The sequence below is a fragment of the Piliocolobus tephrosceles genome, chromosome 13, assembly GCF_002776525.5.
Source record: "Piliocolobus tephrosceles isolate RC106 chromosome 13, ASM277652v3, whole genome shotgun sequence".
Taxonomy (NCBI): domain Eukaryota; kingdom Metazoa; phylum Chordata; class Mammalia; order Primates; family Cercopithecidae; genus Piliocolobus; species Piliocolobus tephrosceles.
In genome coordinates this window covers 66,120,216-66,143,258 of record NC_045446.1, presented here as the reverse complement: position 1 = coordinate 66,143,258, position 23,043 = coordinate 66,120,216, and the positions used below count along the sequence as shown (strand labels likewise).

At 35.8% G+C, this 23,043-nt stretch overlaps 1 protein-coding gene across 3 annotated transcripts in view; it reads right to left on the bottom strand.

Moving 5' to 3' along the window:
- UVRAG (UV radiation resistance associated) overlaps nt 1-23,043 on the bottom strand; it is a 335,807-nt gene that overhangs the window by 153,427 nt on the left and 159,337 nt on the right. For all 3 annotated transcript variants that reach the window (XM_023209367.1, XM_023209368.1, XM_023209369.1), the window contains one exon: nt 5,582-5,708. In XM_023209367.1, the coding sequence (XP_023065135.1) occupies nt 5,582-5,708 (127 nt within the window). The remainder of the gene's footprint in view (nt 1-5,581; nt 5,709-23,043) is intronic.

Here is a 23,043-nt window from a genome sequence, read left to right as displayed (position 1 = left end):
AGTGCACTCCAACCTGGGCAACACAGTGAGACCCCATCTCAAAAAAAAGGAAAAAAAGAATAAACTTTTTAAACAATGATGAATAAACTCAAAATACACTGTTAAGATGGGAAGAAAAAATATGTAAAGCATATATCTGATAAAGAACATATCCAGAATATAAAAAGAACTCTTACAACTTAGTAATAAGGTTACCATCCACCTCCCTTCCCCACTTTCCAAAAAACAGATGAAAGACCTAAACAGACATTTCGTCGGAGGAAAGAGACAGGTAACAGATAAGCACAAGAAAAGATGCTCAGCCACATTAGTTATCAGGGAAATACAAATTAAAACAATGAGAAACCACTACATACCCAGTAACAAGGTTAAAATCTAAAATTAATGTTTAGACGTGGATTAAGTGAAACTCTCATATATTGCTAGTTGAAAATGCAAAACAGCTCAGTAGTTTTTTAGAAAGTTAAACACACATTTACTATACCCCAGCAATCCCACACCTAGTTATTAATATTTAACCAACAGAATATACCCACACAAGGGCTTATACTTGAATATCTACTGCAGCTTTATCCACGATAATTCAAAACTGGAAACAAACCCAATGGCCATTAACAGGTAAATGTATAAACAAAATGTATGTACATATAGTGAATACTACACAGCAATGAAAAGATGAATTCCTGACACAGACAACCACATAAATCCCAAAGCTACTATGCTAAGTGAAAAAAAGCCAGATATAAAAAGTGCATATTGTAAGATTCTATTCATATGAAATGCTAGAAAAGGTAAATGGTATCAGAAAGCACATCAGTAATTGCTAGTGGTTAAACAATGGAGGAAGGAACTCGCTACAATGAGGCCAAAAAGCTCTTTACAATGACAGAAATGTTATCGTTGATTGTGGTGGTGGTTACCTGCCTGAATACATTAATTAAACTCATCAAACTGTGTATTTTAAATAGATTAATTCGATTGTTTGTAAAATATATCTCATTAAAACTGATTTTTAAGAAAATTAAAAAAGCAAAGAAATAAAAATTCACATATTGAGCTCTTTATCAATTCATTAAAAGAACAGTTAACGCGGCCGGGCTGCTGGCTCACGCCTGTAACTCCAGTACTTTGGAAGTCCGAGGCAGGCGGATCACCTGAGGTCGGGAGTGTGAGACCTGCCTGGCCAACATGGCAAAACCCCATTTCTACTAAAAATACAAAAATTAGCCAGGCATGGTGGCAGGTGCCTGTAATCCCAGCTACTTGGGATGCTGAGGCAGGAAAATCGCTTGAACCCCGGAGGCGGAGGTTGCAGTGAGCCAAGACCACGCCATTTTACGCCAGTCTGGGAGACAAGAGTGAAACTCCATCTCAAAAAAAAACCAGTTAAAGCAAAAATAACAAAACGGGTAAAGGATGCACAAGGGTAAACCACAAAATGGGTAAAGGATGCTTATGGTAAACCCTCTATGTAATGGTGAAATATTAAAAGCTTTCACTGAGACTGGAAAGGAGAAAAGGATATCCACTGACACTACTTCTATTTAATATTGTACTGGATGTCCCAGACAACACAATCAGGTAAGAAAAAAGTTTTAAAGGCATACGTATTAGGAAATGAGAAATAAAAATGCCATCATTTGCAGATGAGATGACTGCACACACAGAAAATTCAAAACAATCTAACCATTATTAGAACTAATTAGTAAGTTCCTTGGATATAAAATTAACATACAAAAATCTGGCGTAAGAAGCATGTACGTCATTAGGTAAATTTGAATCAAAACTACGATGAGATACAATGCTATATTCAGTAGGATGGCTATAATTAAAAGGACAGATAATAACAGATATTGGTGAGAAATGGGGAGATTGGAACCCTCATATATTGTTGGCAGGAATGTAAAACAGCTGCTGTGGAAAATGGTTGGCAGTCACTTAAAAAGTTAAAAACAGAGTTCTCATATGACCCAGCAATTCCACTTCCAGGTGTACATAACAGGAATGAAAACAAACATCCCAAAAAAAAGTTGCATCTGAATGTTCATAAGCAGCTTTATCTGTGATAGACTAAAAGCAGAAACAACCCAAATGTCCAACAACCAATGAATGGATTTTTAAAATGTGACATATCCATATAACTGAATGTATTATTCAGCAGTAAAAATGAAGTAGTGATGCATGATACAACGTGGATGAACCTTACAAATATTATGCTAAACAAATGAAGTTGGTCATAAAAGACCACAACATTGCATGATTCTATTTACGAAAGAATGTCCAGAAAAGGCAAATCTAGAGAAAGAAGGTAGACTGGTGGTTACTTAGAATTCTGGGAGGGGAAGTGTGGAAGGCGGGACAATCAGATTGTGATGATCACTGCACAACTCTGTGAATAAACTAAGAAAAACTGAATTACACACTTTAAATGGCAAATTATATGGTATGGGAATTAAATCTCAATAAATCTGATTTTTAAATTTTCTGCAATTTTTTATATTTATAACAACTAAATAGTTAAAATCATTACTAATTTTAGTGTAATGAAATGTAATTATAATGCAACTAAATTAGAATGTAAATAAATAACCACAGCAAGACTGCATCTGTAGGGCTGTAACCGTAACATTAACAATTACTAATGTGTCTATAAGGCTTCTGGTGAATTTTTCTTTAAACATAATAAATACCAGTATCACTTTTAAAAAACCAATTAATTGTACATCTATACACCAGAAACTAGTAAAAATAAAATTTAATGATATGTACAATAGTATCATAAAACATCAAAAAATAGAAATGAATTCAATAAATCATGGGAAAGACCCATACACTATCGTATTTCAATAATGTTTTGCAAAGAAGATCTAATAAACAAAGGCATATATCATTTTCTTGGGATGGAAGCCTCAGTATTGTAAAGATGTCTATTATCCCCAATTACATTTGACAAATATATTCAATGCAGTTCCATTAAAGTCCTAGCAAGTCCCAGCAACGATGTATGACAATTAAGAAAAAACATCCCAGCAAGGTTTTCTTTTCTATGTAGAAATTCACATGAAAATGACAAAGAGCAAAAATAACCGAGGTAATCTTGAAAAAAAAAAAAACTAAGCTGAAGAACTTTAACAGATATCAACACCTATTATAATATGAAAAAAATTAAAACAGCGAGATAAATGGCAAAGGAACAGAAAATAGATCAACAGAACAGCACAGAGGGTTCTTAACAGACTTACAATCATATGGTCATCTGATTTATGAGAAAAGCAAAACTGCAATGCAATGGAGAAAGGATGATCTTCAGTGAATGGTGCTGGGTCAACTGACTTATCAATACGAAAAAAAAAAAATCTCGAATCCTACCTTACACCACATACAAAAAGTAATTCCAGATGAATTCCAGATAAAAACGTAAGATGTAAAATAGTAAAGCATTTTAAAGAACACATAGAAAAACACCTATAAAATCTTAAAATAGGTAAATATTTCTCCAAATAGACACAAAAAGCCTCATACATCGAAGACTGATAAAATGGAACTTCTGTTCATTTAAAGGTATCTTAAAGAGTGACATCTCTTTAAAGAGCAAGCCACAAAATGGGAGAATATATTTTTAAGCATATGCCAAATAAATAACCCATATCCATAATATATAAAGAAATCTTACCAAAAAAACAGTCACACCAAATTTCAATTGGCAAAATATTTCAACAGGTATATCACAAAAGAGTGCTCAGTCAGCAAGAAGCATATGAAACATTTATAAAATTTATAACATATGAAAGACTAACTTCATTAGTCTTCAGGAAAATAAAAATTAAAACTGCAAGAGGATATTACAACATATCCAATAGAAAGGCTAAAATGAAAAATACAAATTACCAAATGCGATAAATACAAAATATACAAAAAAAAAAGAAAAGAAAAGAAATGCCTGACAAGGATGTAGGAAGGAGCAATACTGGATGGAGGGGAGATAAACTGGCACAATCATATTGGAAAACCGTTGGACACAATCTACTAAAGCTGAAGATACGTACATTCTCTGACTGTAATTCTACCCCTCAGTTTCTACTCAACTAAAATACCTAAAAATCTTTATTAAGAAACATATGAAAGTTCTTCACTCAGAAACCTAGAAGGTTCATGGAAGCATTAACTATAATGGTACCAAAATGAAAATTACTGAAACCAACGGCAAGAGTAGATAAATAAATTCACACTCATATAATGGAATACTATTTGGCATTAAGCATGAACAAACTGCAAAAACATGAAGGTAAAAATGACTCTACAAACATAATGTTGAAAAGAGCCACCACATGTACATATATGATTCTACTTCTATAAAGTTCAAAATTAGGCAAAACCAATCTGGTTTAAGTCTTGGCAGTGGCTAGTCTGGCTGGAGATGTGGTAAATGGAAGGAAGCCTGAGGAGGCTTCCCAGGTTTTGGGGTCCTGTTTCTTGATTGAGATTCTGCTCACATGAGTGTGTTTGCTTTGTGAAAATTCAAGCTCTATGTACACAACTTCTCCATAACTTACCATGAGGTTACATCCTGATAAACTCATTATAAGCTGAAAATATCATAAGTTGAAAATGTATTAAATACACCTAACCTACTGATCAGGAAACCTTAGCCTAGCCTACTTTAAGGTGTCAGAACACTTACATTAGCTTACAGTTGGGCAAAATCATCTAACACAAAGCTTATTTTATAACACAGTATTGAATACCATACACAGATGAGCATTTTGTAGACTTGATGGGATATGAAAACATAAAACACAATATCCAAAAAACAGTGGCAACAGAGTACAGTATAGAGTACCGGTTGTTCACCCACATGATCATGTTGCTAACTGGGAGCTGCAGCTCACTGCCACTGCCTAGCATAGCAAGAAAATATCATACCACATATTGCTAGCCTGGAAAAAGGTCAAAATTCAAAATTCATAGTATGGTTTCTACCAAACACATGTAACTTTTGCACATTATAAAACTGAAAATCATAAGTCATCATTAAATCAAACCATTGTAAGTCCAGGACCATTTGAATACAGATTTGCACACTTGTCTATATGGACTAACTTCAAAATACTTGCAAAAATATATTAAAAATTAGAGAAAATTCTATCACCATACAATCATGCACTGCATAATGATGTTTTAATCAACAACAAACTACATACATGATGGTGGTCCCATAAAATTATAGTATAGTATTTTTATTCTATGCTTAGATATATTAGATATATAAACACTCACCATTGTGTTATAGTTGCCTACAGTATTCAGTATGGTAACATGCTGTACAAGTTTATAGCCTAAGAGCCATAGGCTATACCATATAGCCTAGGTGTGTAGTAGGTTACACCATCTGGGCTTGTGTAAGCATACTCTATGATGGCAGCTCAGGAGGAAATCACCAAAGGATGCATTTCTAGAACATCCCTGTCATTAAGTGATGTGTGACTGTATTTACACAAAAATTGACTATTTGAGCTTGTGAAGAAGAAAGGAGAACTACTGAATGTGGAGGTTAGGCTGTTTGTATGGTATTTCCACTCACCTTTATCCTGTAACGCAATTTGTTGCTTATGCAGTAATGCCACCTCCCGTCCCAAAGCTTTCTTCTGCCGTTCCAGTTCATTTTGAAGCACCAAAATTTTTAACTGCAGGCATTCACTTTTTTTTTTCTAAATAAATAAAATCACAGGTATATTTATGAATATAAATGTCATGACTATGAATAATTATATACTCACAATGTTTAAAAATAAATAATGGTTTAAAGCATTTTAATACTCATCAAACTTATGGAATTCTTGAGTAACTTAATTATCAGCACCATCTTTTTAATTAAAATCATATAGAAATAAGCAAAGAATAAGAATAAAAGTAAATATTAAGTCTGGGGACCCAACAGACACTACACAAAATATCTCAGGTACCTTCCCTGATACCACAATATAGTACAATAAGATTTTTAAAACTTAGTAACAAATAAGTTCTCAGAAAGTTAAATACAGAGGTACCATAAGACCCAGCAATTCCACTTCTAGGTATATACCAAGAGAACTGAACACATATCCACACAAAAGCCTGAACACAAATGTTCATAGCAGCATTACTCATAATAGCCAAACAACATAAAAAACCCAAATGTCCACCAACTGACGAAAGGATAAACAAAATGTGGCCAATCCATACAATCAAATATTATTTTGTAATAAAAAGAAATTAAGTACTGACAAAGGCTACAACATGGATGAACCCTAAAAACATTATGCTAAGTTAAAGAATTCAGTTTTAAAAGCCCACATACTATATGGCTCCATTTATATGAAATGTCCAGAATAGGCAAGTCCATAGAAACAAAAAGTAGATTTCCACGTTTGCCAAAACAAACCAAGGTGCTCTAACCCCCTGCCTGTTTCAAAGGCCAAGCAGAGGCCTGAGGTTTTCATCCCAGATAGGCAATAACCAAACGAGTCCCATGTGGTAACTACTGACACCATATGGGGCTACTGGACTTTTTACCACCCACCAGAGACTTAAAACATAAAGCCCAAAATGTCCAAGTTTCAATCAAAAACCACTTACCACACCAAGAACCAGGAAAATGTCAAAGGAAATGAAAAAGCACAAGCAACAGATGCCAATACTGACATGATAGACGTGTTACAATTATCTGATAAAGACCTAAAAGTAGTCAACATAAAACTGTTTCAATAGCAATTAAAAACATGCTTGAAACAAATGAAAAAGTAGAAAAGAAAAACCTAGAAAGTCTCAGCAAAGAAACAGAAGATATAAAGAACCAAATGGAAATTTTAGAACAAAAAATAACAAAAACTCAGTGAATAGGCTCAATTGCAGAATAGATGAAACAGAGAAAAGTCTGTGAACAGAATACTGAAACTACCAATTTTAGCAACAGAGAGAAAATAGCCTTTAAAAAAAAAGAACAAAACATCAGGGACCTGTGTAACTATACCAAAGGAGCTAACTTCTGTGTCATCAGAGTACTAGAAAGAAAAGAGAAACAAAGAACGACTGAAAAAGTACTTGAAAAAATAATGGAGCCAGGCAAGGTGGCTCATGCCTGTATTCCCAACGACTCAGTGGCTGAGGCAGGAGGGTCATTCAAGCCTAGGAGTTTAAGGCTATGGTAAGCTATGATCATGCTATTGTACTTCAGCCTGAGTATCAGAGCAAGATCCTGTCACCAGGAAAAAAAAAAAAAAAAAAAGGAAAAGAAAAGAAATAATGGCTAAAAAACTTGCCAAATTAGGGGCAGGCACAGTGGCTCACACCTGTAATCCTAGCATTTTGGGAGGCTGAGGTGGGCAAATCACTCGGCGTCCGGAGTTTGAGACCAGCCTGGCCAACATGGTGAAACCCCGTGTCTACTAAAAATAACAAAATTAGCCAAGCATGGTAGTGGGTGCCTTTAATCCCAGCTATTCAGGAGACTGAGGTGGGAAAATCACTTGAACCCAGGAGGTGGAGGTTGCAGTGAGCCAAGATAACGCCACTATACTCCAGCCTGGGCGACAGAGCAAGACTCTGTCTAAAAGAATTTAAAAACTTACCAAATTAGGCAGAAGAAAGAAATCTACACATTCAAGAAGCCAGCTAAATCTAAACAGAATAATCCACTACAGAAAAATCAATGAAACCAACAACTGGTTCTTTGAAAAGGCAAATAAAATTGATAAAACTCTAGTCAGGGCTGGGTCTGTAATCCCAGCACTTTGGGACACTGAGGCAGGCGGATCACCTGAGGTCAGGAGTTTGAGACCAGCCTGGTCAACATGATGAAACCCCATCTCTACTAAAAATACAAAATGAGCTGGGCAAGGTGGCAGGCACCTGTAATTCCAGCTACTTGAGAGGCTGAGATAGGAGAATTGCTTGATCCTGGGATGTGGAAGTTGCAATTAGTTGAGGTCACATCATTGCACTCCAGCCTCGGCAACAAGAGTGAAAATCTGTCTCAAAATAATAATAATAATAATAAAATTTTAAAAAAAATTCTAGCCAGACCATTCAAGGAAAAAAGGGAAAAGGCAAAAATTACAAATATGAAGAAAGAGGGGTTATCACAATTGATCTCACAAACATCAGAAGAATAAAAAAACACTATAAACAACTCTATGCCCAGAAGTTTGGTAACTTAGATGATATAAACCAATTCTTTGAAAGACAATTTACCAAAACTCACAGTAGGAGAAAGAGGTAATAAAGAAATTAGGCCGGATATGGTGGCACATGGCTGTAATCTCGCACTTTAGGAAGCCCAGGTGGGAGGACTGCTTGAGCCCAGAAGTTGGAGAGCAGCCTAGGCAATATAGTGAAACTCCGTCCATAAAAATAAAAAAATAACAAAATTGGCTGGATGTGGTGGCATGTACCTGTAGTCCCAGCTACTCAGGAGGCTGAGGTGAAAGGATCACTTGAGCTCAGGAGTTCAAGACTAGAGTGAGCCACAATTGTGCCACTGTACTCAGTCTGGGCAACAGAGCAAGACTCTGTCTCAAAAAAAAGAAAAAAGAAAAAGAAAAAAGAGAGAGAGAGAAATTAAATCAACAATTACTAACCTTCCAAAACAGGAAAAAAAAGAAAAAAAAAAAAGTTCTACTTGCTTTCACAGTGAATTCTACTAAATGTTTAAATAAGAAACAATACCAGTTCTTCAGAATCTCTTTCAGAAATTAGAAGCTGATGAACACTTTCTAACTCATTCTGTGAAGCCAGCATCACCCTGACACAAAAACCAGACAAAGACACTACAAAATATTAGCAAATCAAATCCAACAATGCATAAGAATAATTATATAACATGGCAACATGGAATTTATCCCAGGTAGGCAAGGTTGGTTCAACATTCAAAGAGCAATTAATGTAATTCATCACATCAACAGGCTAAGGAAGAAAAAATGCTATGATCATACATATTGATAGATACAGAAAAAGCATGTGACAAAATCCAATGATGATTCATGATAAAAACTTTCAGTTAATGAGGAAAAGAGGGGAACTTCCTTAACTGGTAAAGAACATCTACCAAATAATCTACAGCTAACATCATAATTAATAGTAAGAAACTAGATGCTTATCCCTTATGTCTGAAAATAAGACAAGGATGTCACCTTTCACTCCTATTCAACATAGTTATACCTGAAGTCCTAGCTAATGAAATAAGACAAGAAAAAGAATAAAAAGCTACACATGTTGGGAAAGAAGAAATAAAACGATCTTTGTCTGCAGATAATATTTTTGTCTCTATATAGAAAATCCAAAAGAATTGACAAACAAAACAAAAAAACACCCTCCTGGAAAAAGTAATTATAGTAAGATTGCAGAACATAGAATTAATATGTATAAAAAGTTAGATGTCTTCCTGTGTAACAGCAATGAACAAGTGGAATCAAATTATCCAATTATCTATCAAATTATTTTGTTAATATCAAAACTGATTCTGAAGTTTATATAAAGGCAAAAGACCCAGAATACACAATACAATATTGAAGGAGAAGAACAAAGTTGGAAGACTGACAGTAGCCAATGTCTAGAATTACCATAAACTACAGTAATCAAGACAGGGTGGTATGGGTAAAAGAACAGACAAATAGATCAATCAAATGGAACAGAGCCTAGAAATATACCCAAACAAATATAGTCAAAGAATATTTGACAAAGAAACAAAAGCAATTCAACGCAGAAAGGAGAGCCTTTTCACAAATGATGAAACCACCGGACCTCCACATGCAAAAAATGAAAGGAAAGAAGGAAGAAACAGAGTAAGGGAGGGAGGGAGTAATCAATCTAGATACAGGCCTTACACCCTTCACAAAAAGTTAACTCAAAACGCATTACAGATCTAAATGTGAAATTAAAAATTATACTTCTAGAAGACAACACAGGAGAAAACACAGAAGACTCTGGGTTTGGAGATAACTTTTTAGATATAACACCAAAAGCAAGATCCACGAAAAAAGAAATTGGTATCTTGGAAATCATTAAAATCTGCCAAAGATACTGTGTTAAGAGCAAAGACATGCCACAGACTGGGAGAAAAACTATGCAAAAAACATACGTGATAAAGAACTGGTATCCAAAATATACAAAGAATTCTCATTTAAAAAAAAAACAAACAGGCCAGGCGCGGTGGCTCAAGCCTGTAATCCTAGCACTTTGGAAAGCCGAAACGGGCGGATCACGAGGTCAGGAGATCGAGACCATCCTGGCTAACACGGTGAAACCCCGTCTCTACTAAAAACTACAAAAAACTAGCCGGGCAAGGTGGTGGGCGCCTGTAGTCCCAGCTACTCGGGAGGCTGAGGCAGGAGAATGGCATAAACCCGGGAGGTGGAGCTTGCAGTGAGCTGAGATCTGGCCACTGCACTCCAGCCTGGGCGGCAGAGCAAGACTCCGTCTCAAAAAAAAAAAAAAAAATACAGACAGGGTCTCACTATGTTGCCCAAGTGTGATCTACCAGTTGGGCCTGGCCTCAAAAAGCTCTTAATATTCAACATTAAGAAAACAAATAGCCCTGGCTGGGTGCAGTGGCTCACGTCTACAACACCAGCACGCTGGGAGGCCAAGGCAGGCAGATTACCTCAAGTCAGGAGTTCGAGACCAGCCTGATCAACACGGCGAAACCCCATCTTTGACAAAATTACAAAAAAAACCTGGCCAGGCACGGTGGTGTGCACCTGTAATCCCAGTTACTTGGGAGGCTGAGGGAGGAAAATCGCTTGAACCTGGGAGGTAGAGGTTTCAGTGAACCAAGATCGTGCCACTGCACTCCAGCCTGGGTGAAAGAGCGAGACTCTGTCTCCAAAAAAAAAAAGAAAACAAACAACCCAATTTAAAAATGCAACAAAGAACTGAACAGGTATCTCATCAAAGAAGATATATAGATGGCAAGCATGCCATCTATAAGATGCTTAACATCATAAGTCATTAGGGAATTGCAAGTTAAAACAACAATGTGATATGACTACATACCCATTAGAATAAAATCGAAAACTCTCACACCAACCAAATGCTGCCAAAGATATGGAACAACACGAACTGTCATTCACTGAGGGCGGGAATGCAAAATGGTACAGCCACTTTGGCAGATAGTCTGGTAGTTTCTTACAAAGCTAAAATAGGCTTCCTATACAATCTAGAAATCATACTCTCATATATTAACCTGGATATTGAAAACTTACGTTTATACAAAAACCTACACACAAAAGTCTACAACAACTTTATTCATAATTGCCAAAACCTGGAAGCAACCAAGATATACTTCAATAGGTCAACAGATAAACTGTGGTATATATACAATGGAGTATTATTCAGTGATAAAAAGAAATGAGCTATCAACCCATCAAAAGACAGAGAAATCATAAATGCATATTGCTAAATGAAAGAAGCCCGTCTGAAAAAGCTACATACTGTATGATTCCTACTGTATGAAATCCTGGAAAAGGCAAAATTATAGAGACAGGAAAAAGATCAGTCACCAGGGGAGGGAGAAAAGGATGAATATGTGGAGGATAGGATATTTTTAGGGCAATGAAACTATTCTGTTGGATGCTGTATGGATACATAATACAATACATTTGTCAAAACTCATATAACTGTATAACATAAAGGGTAAACCCTAAAGTAAACTATAGACTTTAGTTAATAATAATGTATTAATATTAATTAACCAAATAACAAATGTACCACACTAGTACAAGATGTTATAGCAGAAGAAATTGGGGATGGGGTGGGTTATATGAGAAGTCTGTACTTTCTGCCTAATTTTTCTATGAATCTAAAACTACCTTGAAAAGGAAAGTTTATTTTTAAGTCATATTAAAAATTAATTTTAATGAATACACATTTAATAAAACAAAATTCCTGACCCATTCTACCAGCCAGAGATACAATTAAACTTGTTTGTTAACTTATGTTTCCATATAAATATTACATCAAACCATCCCTTAAACTTTACCCAGCCTCTTTTTTGCTCCAAAAGCCTTGCCTGAATTTACCTCCAGATACAAATCTGAAATTTTGTCCCCAAAATGAGTACATATGTGTCTGAATATGTGTGCATACACACACAATTACTGCACTGTGAATGTGTATGTCCTTCTCTCCTGGTCTTTATCAGTGTCACTAATATACTTTTCATGATTTTCCATGACATAAATCTTAAGCAAACAGCAAATTGGTTATAGCTAGTAAATTTTTATCTCCTTCCTAAGGTATAAACAATTAAAATTGTAACTACAAAACTCATCCATTAAATAAATAGGTTACCAGGATCCAGGACAAGCTGACACAAAACTTTAAAAGGAAAAGGTTAGTATCTTGATTTGACTCACAAACAGTGAGGAAGCCTGGGAACTCAGTGAGATGCATCATGCTAAGGCCTTGTTGAAGCAACGGGCATGGAAAATGATTTTTGGCAATGTGTTAAAAGTACTTACAGCCATCATTTCTCACCCAAGATGCTTTCTTACTCATCCCTGAAATACTGATTCTAAACAGATGGTATGATCATCTGTTAAAGACATTCAAGCTGAGAAAACAGCAGAAAAACTTACTTCCAATCATTATTACATTTAGCTTGAAAGGTCTATGAAATATGGCTTTACAAAGAATGTTCCTAAACAAACCAAACGTTAATAAAGGCCCTACTACATGCTTCTAAATGAATAAGAAATGGTCTCTACTTTCTATGAATTTAGTTCTACTGTAGATAAAAGCCATTTTGCCCTGCCGGCCTACTGTAAAAACAGAAACCAAAAGTCCACAACGTTCTAAGATCCAGAAGCAATTGAAGTGTCTATCACTAAATGAATGGATAAGCAAAATATGGTACATACATACAATGAAATACTATTCAGCTTTAATCAGGAAGGAAATTTCTGCAATATGCTACACCATGGATGAATCTTGAGGACATTATGCTAAGTGAAACTGCCAGCCATAAAAGGGTATACACTGCATGATTCCACTTATATGAGTTCCTTATAGAGTACAGTCAAAGTCACAGAGACAAAAAGTACAATGGTAGTTGCAAGGGGCTGGGAGTAGAGGGAAGTGAGGAATTAGTGTTTAATGGGTACAGTTTCAGTTTAAAAGACTTCTGGAGATGGATGGTGATGATGGTTGCATGACATTTGGAAGGTATTTAATACCACCGGGCTGTACATTTAAAAATGAAATGAGATCATAAACCTTATATGTATTATAAAAATAATTAGAAAAAAGTCAATGAGTTTGTTTATTATGAAAGAAAAAGGAATGAAGAAACAATCTGAGTTTTCTTTAGCAATGCAATAGTATAATCAAGAAGCCTAAGGTGTTCTTCCATCACTGAGGAAAAAGGTAAAATCTTTAGGAAGCAATCTTTTCCCACAAAGAGTAAGGTATTCAACTTCCTTAACTTGAATTTTTCCACAAAATATGTAAATTGAATTCTACCTGGGCAGAGAAAGAAAATACAGAAAAAGAAAAGCAAATCTTCAGAAAACACAGGGATATGCCTGGCTAGGAGGATAATCTGCTCTATTCCAGGGTACATACTGAGATATGTTTTCTAGATTTAAAGAACTAAGGTTACAAGTTAATCTAAATACTACATTAATATGGGAAGGCATGTATGTGTATAGTGTTTGCGTTATGGTCCATGTTCAGAAACTGGCTCATTTACAGAAATATATCGAGTCATTCAAAACCAGAATTGTTGGCTCCAATTTCTGAAGAGTAAACAAACCCACGTGGGATCTAGTTCTGCTTCCTTTCTAATGCATCAAAGACGAATTGCTCAAAGATCTTAATGTTCTATAATCTTCTGATGAGTTTCAGTGTTCTATTTATCTGTTTACTCCAAGTGTAATGGTCACACATATATCTCCAATAGATTACTTTTAATTAGATTTTAGTGTTTTTATATAACACTATATGTGAACTGAAAATCAGATACACACATTCCTATTTATGAGTCTTTGCCAAAAAAATGGGAAATGTTAAACATTTATTTCAGAAAGATGACTAACGTATAAATAATATATTATACGTTGAGTATGCCAAATCTGAAAATCTGAAGTTCAAAACGCTACAAAATCTGAAACTTTCTGAGCACCAACATGACACTCAAGGAAAATGCTCATTGGGGTGTTTTGGATTTTGTATTTTTGATATGAGATGTTCTCTCAGTAACGGAACAAATGTCTTCACATTGATGATATTGGAGTTAAAACTTTTTGCCTTAGGGCAAAAGTTCCTAAAGCATGCTCCTGGGAATCGTGAGGGTTCCTGACATCTTTACAGAGTCTTGTAAGATAAAATATAATAGCATAATACTAAGCTGTATGCCTCTTTTCCACTCTCATTTTCTCATAAGTCTATGATGGAGTTTACCAGAATCTGCAAGACTTATGATATTGCAACAGATTCACTGCAGAAGCAGATGTGAAAATCCAGGTGTCTTTTATTAGGCTAGACATTAGCTTAATAGAGTTAAATCCACAAAATAATTAAGCAATGCAATGCTAATTAAACCTTTTGTTCAGAAAAATATGTTTATTTTTCACAAAAAGGTATTGCTGAATTCTTTGAGATTTTTAAGAGTATAAAGGGGTCTTGAGACCAAAAACTTTGAGAATTGACAGCTTAGGGTATATTTTATCTTCATCTATAGTAATTTAACCCCCCCAAAATGGAAAATAATTAACAATCAGAAAAAAGCTTTTAAAACTGTGGCAGCTGTCCCAAAACTTAACACATTTGCTTTTAAATGTCATTTACAGGTTGTTTCTACTGTACCTACACCTAGTTAACCACTAAGAAAAGGAAAAGATTTCCTTAGAAAATATTTCCAATCCATTAATTTCATAGCCTTAGCAACAACAGGCTTAGAACCCGGGTTTAGCCAGGAGGATACAGCAAAACTATATAATAATAAAATGTACAGGAGCTCTGCTTCTGGTATAAAAGAATAAGTACGCAACAAATTGGTCCTCTCATAGAGGATACAGACTATGGATAACAGATATAGACTATGGATAAAATACAAAAATCACTACTTGAAGGTTCTTGAGAATGATCAATGGCAGGCATATTTTGGAGTTGAGTCAGAACTTGGCATAAACAACCAATAAAATGAAATTCCCCTTTTCTGTGGCTTTTCCCTGAGGGTGGCTGCAAACTCCAAAAGAAAGTCAACTTTCTTTCTGACCAGAGGAACCAGGGAAAAATGGTCAGGCAATCAAGAGTGCAAGAATAGAGGAAGGCAGAGAATGGGCACCCTGGATTCTGTTTAAATTCAACCTAAGTCTCTTAAGTCATATACTACACATGCATGAGACAAACAGAAACTTGTGCCTAAGGGTAAAAGAACTAGACTGAAATCTGAGCCAAAGTTCATTGCAGGCATGACAGTTTGAGCCTAACCAAGTTAACTACCCGCTAAAATAAAAACATCAACATTTTTTGGAACAAAGTAACAAAATCCAGAGATTCCACCAAATTACATTCACAATGTCCAAGATACTATGCAGCATTACCCAATATATGAAGAGTCAGGAAAATGTGACTCACTCTCTAGAGAGGAGAAAACCAACAGATGCCAACCCCAAGATGATCCAGATGTTAGGATTACCAAAAACTTTAAAGCCACTCTCACGAATATGTCAACAAAATTGAAATATTCTTATAGTGAATAAAAGGATGTGAAATATCAGCAGAGAACTAGAAAATATTTAAAAGGTCCAGATTTCTGCTCCTGGGCAAGATGGAATAGGAAAAAAAGAACACTGCCCAACTGACTTTACCAGGCTACCATAATCCTACTACCAAAATCTGAAAAGGCAATTCAAAACATTGTACCACAACATCCCTAATAAATACAGGTGCAAAATTTCTAAATTATTACCAAAGCAAACCCAAGACAATATGAAGGAAAAAAATTTGTAAGAACAAATCCAACAAAACACAGAAATAATTATATATTATAATCAATGTAGGTTTATTGTAGAAATGCAATGTTAAACATTTGAAAATAAACCAATAAGAGAATAAAGAAAAAAACCATATGATCATTTCAATGGATATAGAAAAACCATCTGACAAAATTCAATGTCTATTCATGATAAAAACTCTCAGAAACTAGGAATAAGAGGAACTTCCTAAAATTAATGAAGGGCATTCCTAGTACTATATTTAATAGAGAAATGATGAATGGTTTCTCCCTAAAACCAGGAACAAGGTGAGGATTCCTGTTCTAACTATTTTTTTTGTCCATCACTGTAATGGATGAAAATCAAATAAAGGGCATAAAACTCTACAAGTTTGCCATTATGATTGTTTACACAGAAAATCCCAAAAAACTATAACTAACTGGCATAATGAATAAGTTAATATAACAAGATTGTAAGACAAAAGATTAGTAAGTTAAAATTAATTGTATTCTTACATACTAGCAGCAAACGAATGAGAAATAAAAATTCAAAAACAGTTCCACTTGTAATAATGCCTCCCCTGCCAAAAAACTCCCATAAAACACTTAACTCTAACAAAAGATGTGCAAAATCTCTACGGTGAAAGCTACAACATTATAAAGAGAATCAGAGAGAAAGCTACAACATTATAAAGAGAATCAGAGAGAAATCTAAGTAAAAGAGATATACACTATGTTCACGGACTGAAGGACTTAATATTGTTAAGACAGCAATTCTCCATAATTTTATCTACAGCTTCTTATCAAAATTCCAGCAGGCCTTTTTTTTTGTGTGTGTAGGAATTGACAAACTGATTTTCAAATTAACTTGGAAATATAAAGAACCCAGAAAAACCACAGAAGTTTAAAAAAAAACAAAGTTGGAAGATTTACCCAGTCAAGTTTTAAGATGACAAATCTACAATAAGAAGTGAGTTGGCTATTGGGGAAATACAGACATATAGATCAATGGAACAGAATAGAAAATCCAGAAATAGATGAACACATATATGATCAATTGATTGTGAACAAACATGTCAAGGCAATTAAATGAGGAATGAAAAGACTATTCAATAAATGATGCTAATCATGATATTCAATGATGGATATCAACTGGATATCCATGCAGGGGGAAAAAATTACCCTTACTTATGTGATACAAAACAATGAACTACAGAACTGTAAGAGAGGTGGATTGGAGATGTACACGTAAAGCCCAAAACTATTAAACTGCTAGAACAAAACACAGGAGAAAATTCCTGTGACCTTGGGTTAGGCAAATATTTCTAACAGAAAAATCCCTGAACACAAAAAATTAAATTAAAATTAAATACGTTGGATTTCATCAAACTTCAAAACTTTTGCTCTTTAGAAAATACTGTTAAGAATACAAAAAGGCAAGACACAGACCGAAAAGAAAGTATTCCCAACACACATAACAGAAAAAGGATTTGTTTACAGAAACACACACACATACTTACAAACCAAAAATAAGAAGACAAAAATCTGAATTAAAAATGAAAAAAGACTGGTTGGGCACAGTGGCTCACACCTGTAATTCCAGTACTTTGGGAGGCCAAGGTGGGCAGATCACAAGGTCAGGAGATTGAGACCATCCTGGCTAACATGGTGAAACCCCATCTCTACTAAAAATACAAAAAAAAATTAGCCGGGCATGGTGGCGGGCGCCTGTAGTCCCAGCTACTAGGGAGGCTGAGGCAGGAGAATAGTGTGAACCCGGGAGGCGGAGCTTGCAGTGAGCCCAGATTGCACCACTGTACTCCAGCCTGGGCAACAGAATGAGACTCCATTTCAATAAAAAAGAGAAAAGACTTCGGGAGGCTGAAGCAGGAGGATTGCTTGAGGTCAGGAGTTTGAGGCCAGCCTGAGAAATACAGCAAGTCTGCCTCTACAAAAAACAGAAAATTATCTGGGCAGGTGGCTACTCAGGAAGCTGAGGCAGGAGGACAACTTGAGCCTAGGAGTTTGATGCTGCGGTGAGCAATGATCGTGCCACTGCACTCTAGCCTGTGTGACAGAGCAAGACCTTATTTCCTTAAAGAAGACAGCGGGAGCAAGAGAGAACAAATCTGAAACTACTTTACATATATACTAGGACTGAACAAATGAGTACATACATGACAGATAACGGGAGCCAGGTTTCTCACTATCAGAAAAAGATAATACAAATAAACAACGTGAAGGGGACTGCTAGAAAGCACTTTGTGGTATTAGAGTGCAAATGATTAGTATTAACTTTTCTTTTCTTTTTCTTTTTTTTTTGGTGAGACGGAGTCTCGCTCTGTCACCCAGGCTGGAGTGCAGTGGTGCGATCTCGGCTCACTGCAACCTCAGGCTCCCAGACTCAAGTGATTCTCCTGCCTCAGCCTCCCGAGTAGCTGGGATTACAGGCGCCTACCACCACGCCCAGGTAATTTTTTTAAAATGTATTTTTAGTAGAGTGGGGTTTCACCGTGTTAGCCAGGATGGTCTGTATCTCCTGACCTTGTGATCCGCCCACCTTGGCCTCCCAAAGTGCTGGAATTATAGGCATGAGTCACCATGCCCGGCCCCAACTCATTTTAATACATAGAGAGAGAGATAGAAACATGTGCATACATAGCTCTGTCCACTGAGAGATCCTAGAAGCAATCCAGTGGCAACAAGCGCACATCTTGTTTCTCAATATCATTATTAAACAAAAGGAACAGGGCCCTTGGAGAAATGGCTAATTCTAGGGCTGGGATGGGGAAAACACAAGATGAGACTGGATCATATAGTGCCAAGGAGTAAGGAAGTCTTTTAAAAATGAACAAAGAGATAGGGGTGTATCAAAAGGACGTAAGAGCCAACTGGAAAGATCTCTCAAGGGCCAAATCCAAAACTGAGCAAGAAAATAAATAACATGGCACTGGATTAAAACCCAAAGTATAAAATAAACATGCATGAGCCCACACTAGCAAGTCATTAAATAAACAAATAAGTGGTGGGAGAAGAGACACATCTTCCTCTCAAAGAATTTCAAATAATATATGTACATATTCCCCCATCCAGGAGGTGGAATTTAATTCCCTTCCTTTTAACTGTAGGCTAACTAAGTAACTTGTTTTCAAAAAACAGAGTATAGAAAGGGAACTTTGTATTGGAGAAACCTGGGAGATACTACCTTAACCAAAAGACCGAGGTTTACATCAACAGTGATTAGTCAGTGATTTTAAAAAGGAAAACAGAGAAACACATAGATCAGAGAAGACTAGGAAAAAATGATGACTAAATCCAATGTGGTTTCCTGGACTAAATACTGAAACAAAAATAGGCATCAGAACCCAGTCAATCAGCAGAAAAACATCAGACAAATCCTAATTAAGGAATATTCTATAAAATACCTAAAAGCTGGAAAAAAAAACTGAATAAAGCATGGACTCTGGTTAATGATAATTTATCGATATAGGTTCATCAATTGTAACAAATGTACCACATTAAGGTAAGATATTAATAACAGGAGAAATTGGGTGTGGTGCATATAGGGTAAGTCCCTGTACTATCTTTGTGATAATTCTATCAATCTAAAACTCTTCTAAAATTAAAAGTTTATTTATTTTTAAAAAGACATTAATGGCAACACTGGTGAAATGTGAATAAAATCCATAGTTAATAATATCATATCAATGTCCTTTTTTTTATTAACCGTGCACCATGTCAAATGTACCATGGTTATGTAAGATGTTAACATTAGGGAAACCAGATGAAAGGTATGTGGGAACTCTCTGAATTATCTTGGCAAATCTCCTATAAATCTAAAATAAAGAGTTTATTTTTAGTGGGCAAAAATATTTTAACTGATACTTCTTTCTTTCTATTTTTTTATTTTTTATTTTTTTTGAGATGGACTCTCACTCTGTCACCCAGGCTGGAGTGCAGTGGCGCAATTTTGGCTCACTGCAACCTCTGCCTCCCGGGTTCAAGTGATTCTCCTGCCTTGGCCTCCCAAGTAGCTGGGACTACAGATGCACGCCACCATGCCCAGCTAATTTTTTCTACTTTTAGTAGAAACAGGATTTCACCATATTAGCCAAGCTGGTCTCGAACTCCTGACCTAGTGAACCACCTGCCTTGGCCTCCCAAATTGCTGGGATTATAGGCGTGCGCCACTAAACTGATAATTCTTAAAAGATGCATGTATATCCAATAGGATATGAAAAAATGCTCATCATGGAAATACAATTCAGAACAAATAGAGAAAATGCTATATAACTGCTAGAATAGCTAAAATGTAAAAAGACTGACCTCTTAAATGAAGCAGACAAATGCTTGAAAGACACAAGCTACCAAAGTTCATGCAAAAGGTAAATTATTAAAGAAACTGAATTTCTAGATCAAAAACCTTCCCACAAAAAAACCTCCAGACCCAGATGGCTTCAATGTAAATTCTACCTAACATTCCCATTCCACACGTATTCTTCCTGAAAACAAAACGGGGGAAAACACTTTCCAAAAGTGAGTTGAGGCCAACGTCACCCTGACAACAAAATGAGACAGATTACAAGAAAACAAACTACAGACTAACATTCTTTATAAATACATACGCACAATTTCTTTACAACTTTTTAACAAATTAAATCCAGTAATAAGCGTTAAAAAGTAATTCACCATGACCAAGAGGGCTCTCCCCAGAAATGCAAAGTTGGGTTAACATTAAAAAATCAACCGGCCGGGCACAGTGGCTCACGCCTGTAATTCCAGCACTTTGGGAGGCCAAGACGGCCGGATCACGAGGTCAGGAGATCGAGACCATCCTGGCTAACACGGTGAAACCCCGTCTCTACTAAAAAGACAAACAATTAGCCGGGCATGGTGATGGGCGCCTGTAGTCCCAGCTACTCAGGAGGCTGAGGCAGGAGAATGGCGTGAACCCGGGAGGCAGAGCTTGCAGTGAGCTGAGATCACGCCACTGCACGCCAACCTGGGGGACAGAGCAAGAATCCGTCTCAAAAAAAAAAAAAAAAAAAAAAATCAACCAATGTATTTCACCACAATACCAGAAGAGAAAAAACATACATTTATCTAAACAGATACAGGAAAAGAATTTGACAAAATCTGAAACAAACTGTGCGTGATGGTACACGCCTATAATCCCAGCTACTCGGGAGGCTCAGGTGAGAGGACCACATGAGGCCAGGAGTTCAAGAGCAGTCCAGGCAACACAGTGAGATCTCACCTTGAAACAAACAAAAAAATTATAAAACATTAAGTAAAAATTCAAAATGACAACAGCAGAAATTTCATAAATACAAATTAGGCATTCATGTAATGTGAGAAGATGCCAAATTTTTGAAAGTCACGAAGTATGAACCCAATTTCTTATAACACAGTTAATCACACGTGGTCTTGGAAGGTAATCCGATTTCTTTCAACATCAAATATGCCTTCTTGCTGCATTTTTACTTAGGTTAAAATTAAAATGATTTCTTAAATATTGGAAATGGATGGGGTGGAATACAATGGCCATGGGCCAATTTGAAAAGTAAATGAGTAAAAGACAAATAGTAAAGTTTTCTAATATGCTACAGGTAAACCTTAAAGTGACTCACTAATTAACCTGTAGATAGCATTATTCTCTAACATTCTCTAAAAGGAAACAAGTAAACCAAATTATCTGTCTCTATTGTCAAATGATTGTGGGAAAGCTGTTTCTCTTCTTTAAGCTTCATTTTACTGTCCTATTTTAAGAGGACATTACGCTAGATTCATTCTTAAATTCAACAAATACTTACTGAGCACCTACTGTGCGGCAAACACTTTTCTAGATGCTGGAAATACACCAATGTCAAAAAAAAACAAAAGAAGAGAGAGAGAGACAAAAATCCCTCGCCTTAAAGAGTTGAGAGAAAGAGAAAAATATGCAAAATATGTATCATGGTAAATGGTAATGAATATTACAGGGAACAATAAAGCAGGAAAAGGGACAGAATGTACTGAGCGGGCTATAGTTTTGAATGGGGTTATTAGGGAACTAGATGATTTCTAAGTTCACGTTCAGTTCAAAAATCCAATGATTTTTCTTGTGTATTGACTAGGCAACATAAAAACACACAGTGAACCTCTGAACTTGACCTCTTTAAACTCACACATTCTGTTACCTTGCTCTGTGTCACCACTTATATTTTTTTAAAAACAGGATTAAAAATACATTTTTCCACACGGAGATAAAGCATATGCTGTCATTTAATGAAACAAGTATTTCCCAGTCTTGCCTTGGGAGAGGAAAACAAAAATAAAACCTAGCAATTTTCCCCAAAGGTTCTAAAAATCCAGCATTTTTATACACTACAGAAAGAATTAAAATCAGTGATTTTTCGTCGCCCTTCAATAGTCTGAAATTTAGTCTTCTGCCGGGGCTAAGTTACAACAAGAGGTGGTGTAACAGCATCTTTGAAATGGAAGATGCTTTTATAGACAAGGAAAGTCACGTGAATAATGAGAATTACTACTACACCTATTGCAGCTACCCTATTTTGTATGTTTGCTACCTGCCAGGTATAGCACTAGCTATAAAATCAGCAACTGTATACAGTTTGAACTAATATATTAATTTCAAATTCCATGAGAGAGAAGTTTCTGTAAGGTTAAGTGCATTGCTGCTTTTCTATACTTCTACTATATGATTATCTTGGGCAGATCTTCAAGGCAACAAAAAGCTTTCGTTTTGGGGATGTAAAGGCCCTCTGCTAAGCTGAGACGGGTGTAAATGACAATAGGAAGATGCCTATCTGTGATAATGAGTTCACACAAACAAATATTTAAATAATTTTATCTAGAACTTAATTTGAAGATCTGAGTTCTATTTTAAGTCTAATCCACAGCACAAAGTTCCTCAAAAGCTATTCATACCCAAATGGCTTTAAAAAAAAGCTCAGTTTATTAGCCATACCCACTACTGTGCTTACAAAAACACAATATTCATTACAAAATAGACCTTTTTTCCACTCCACTAGGAAAAACAATTCAAAATTATATTAATATCTTCAATCTGC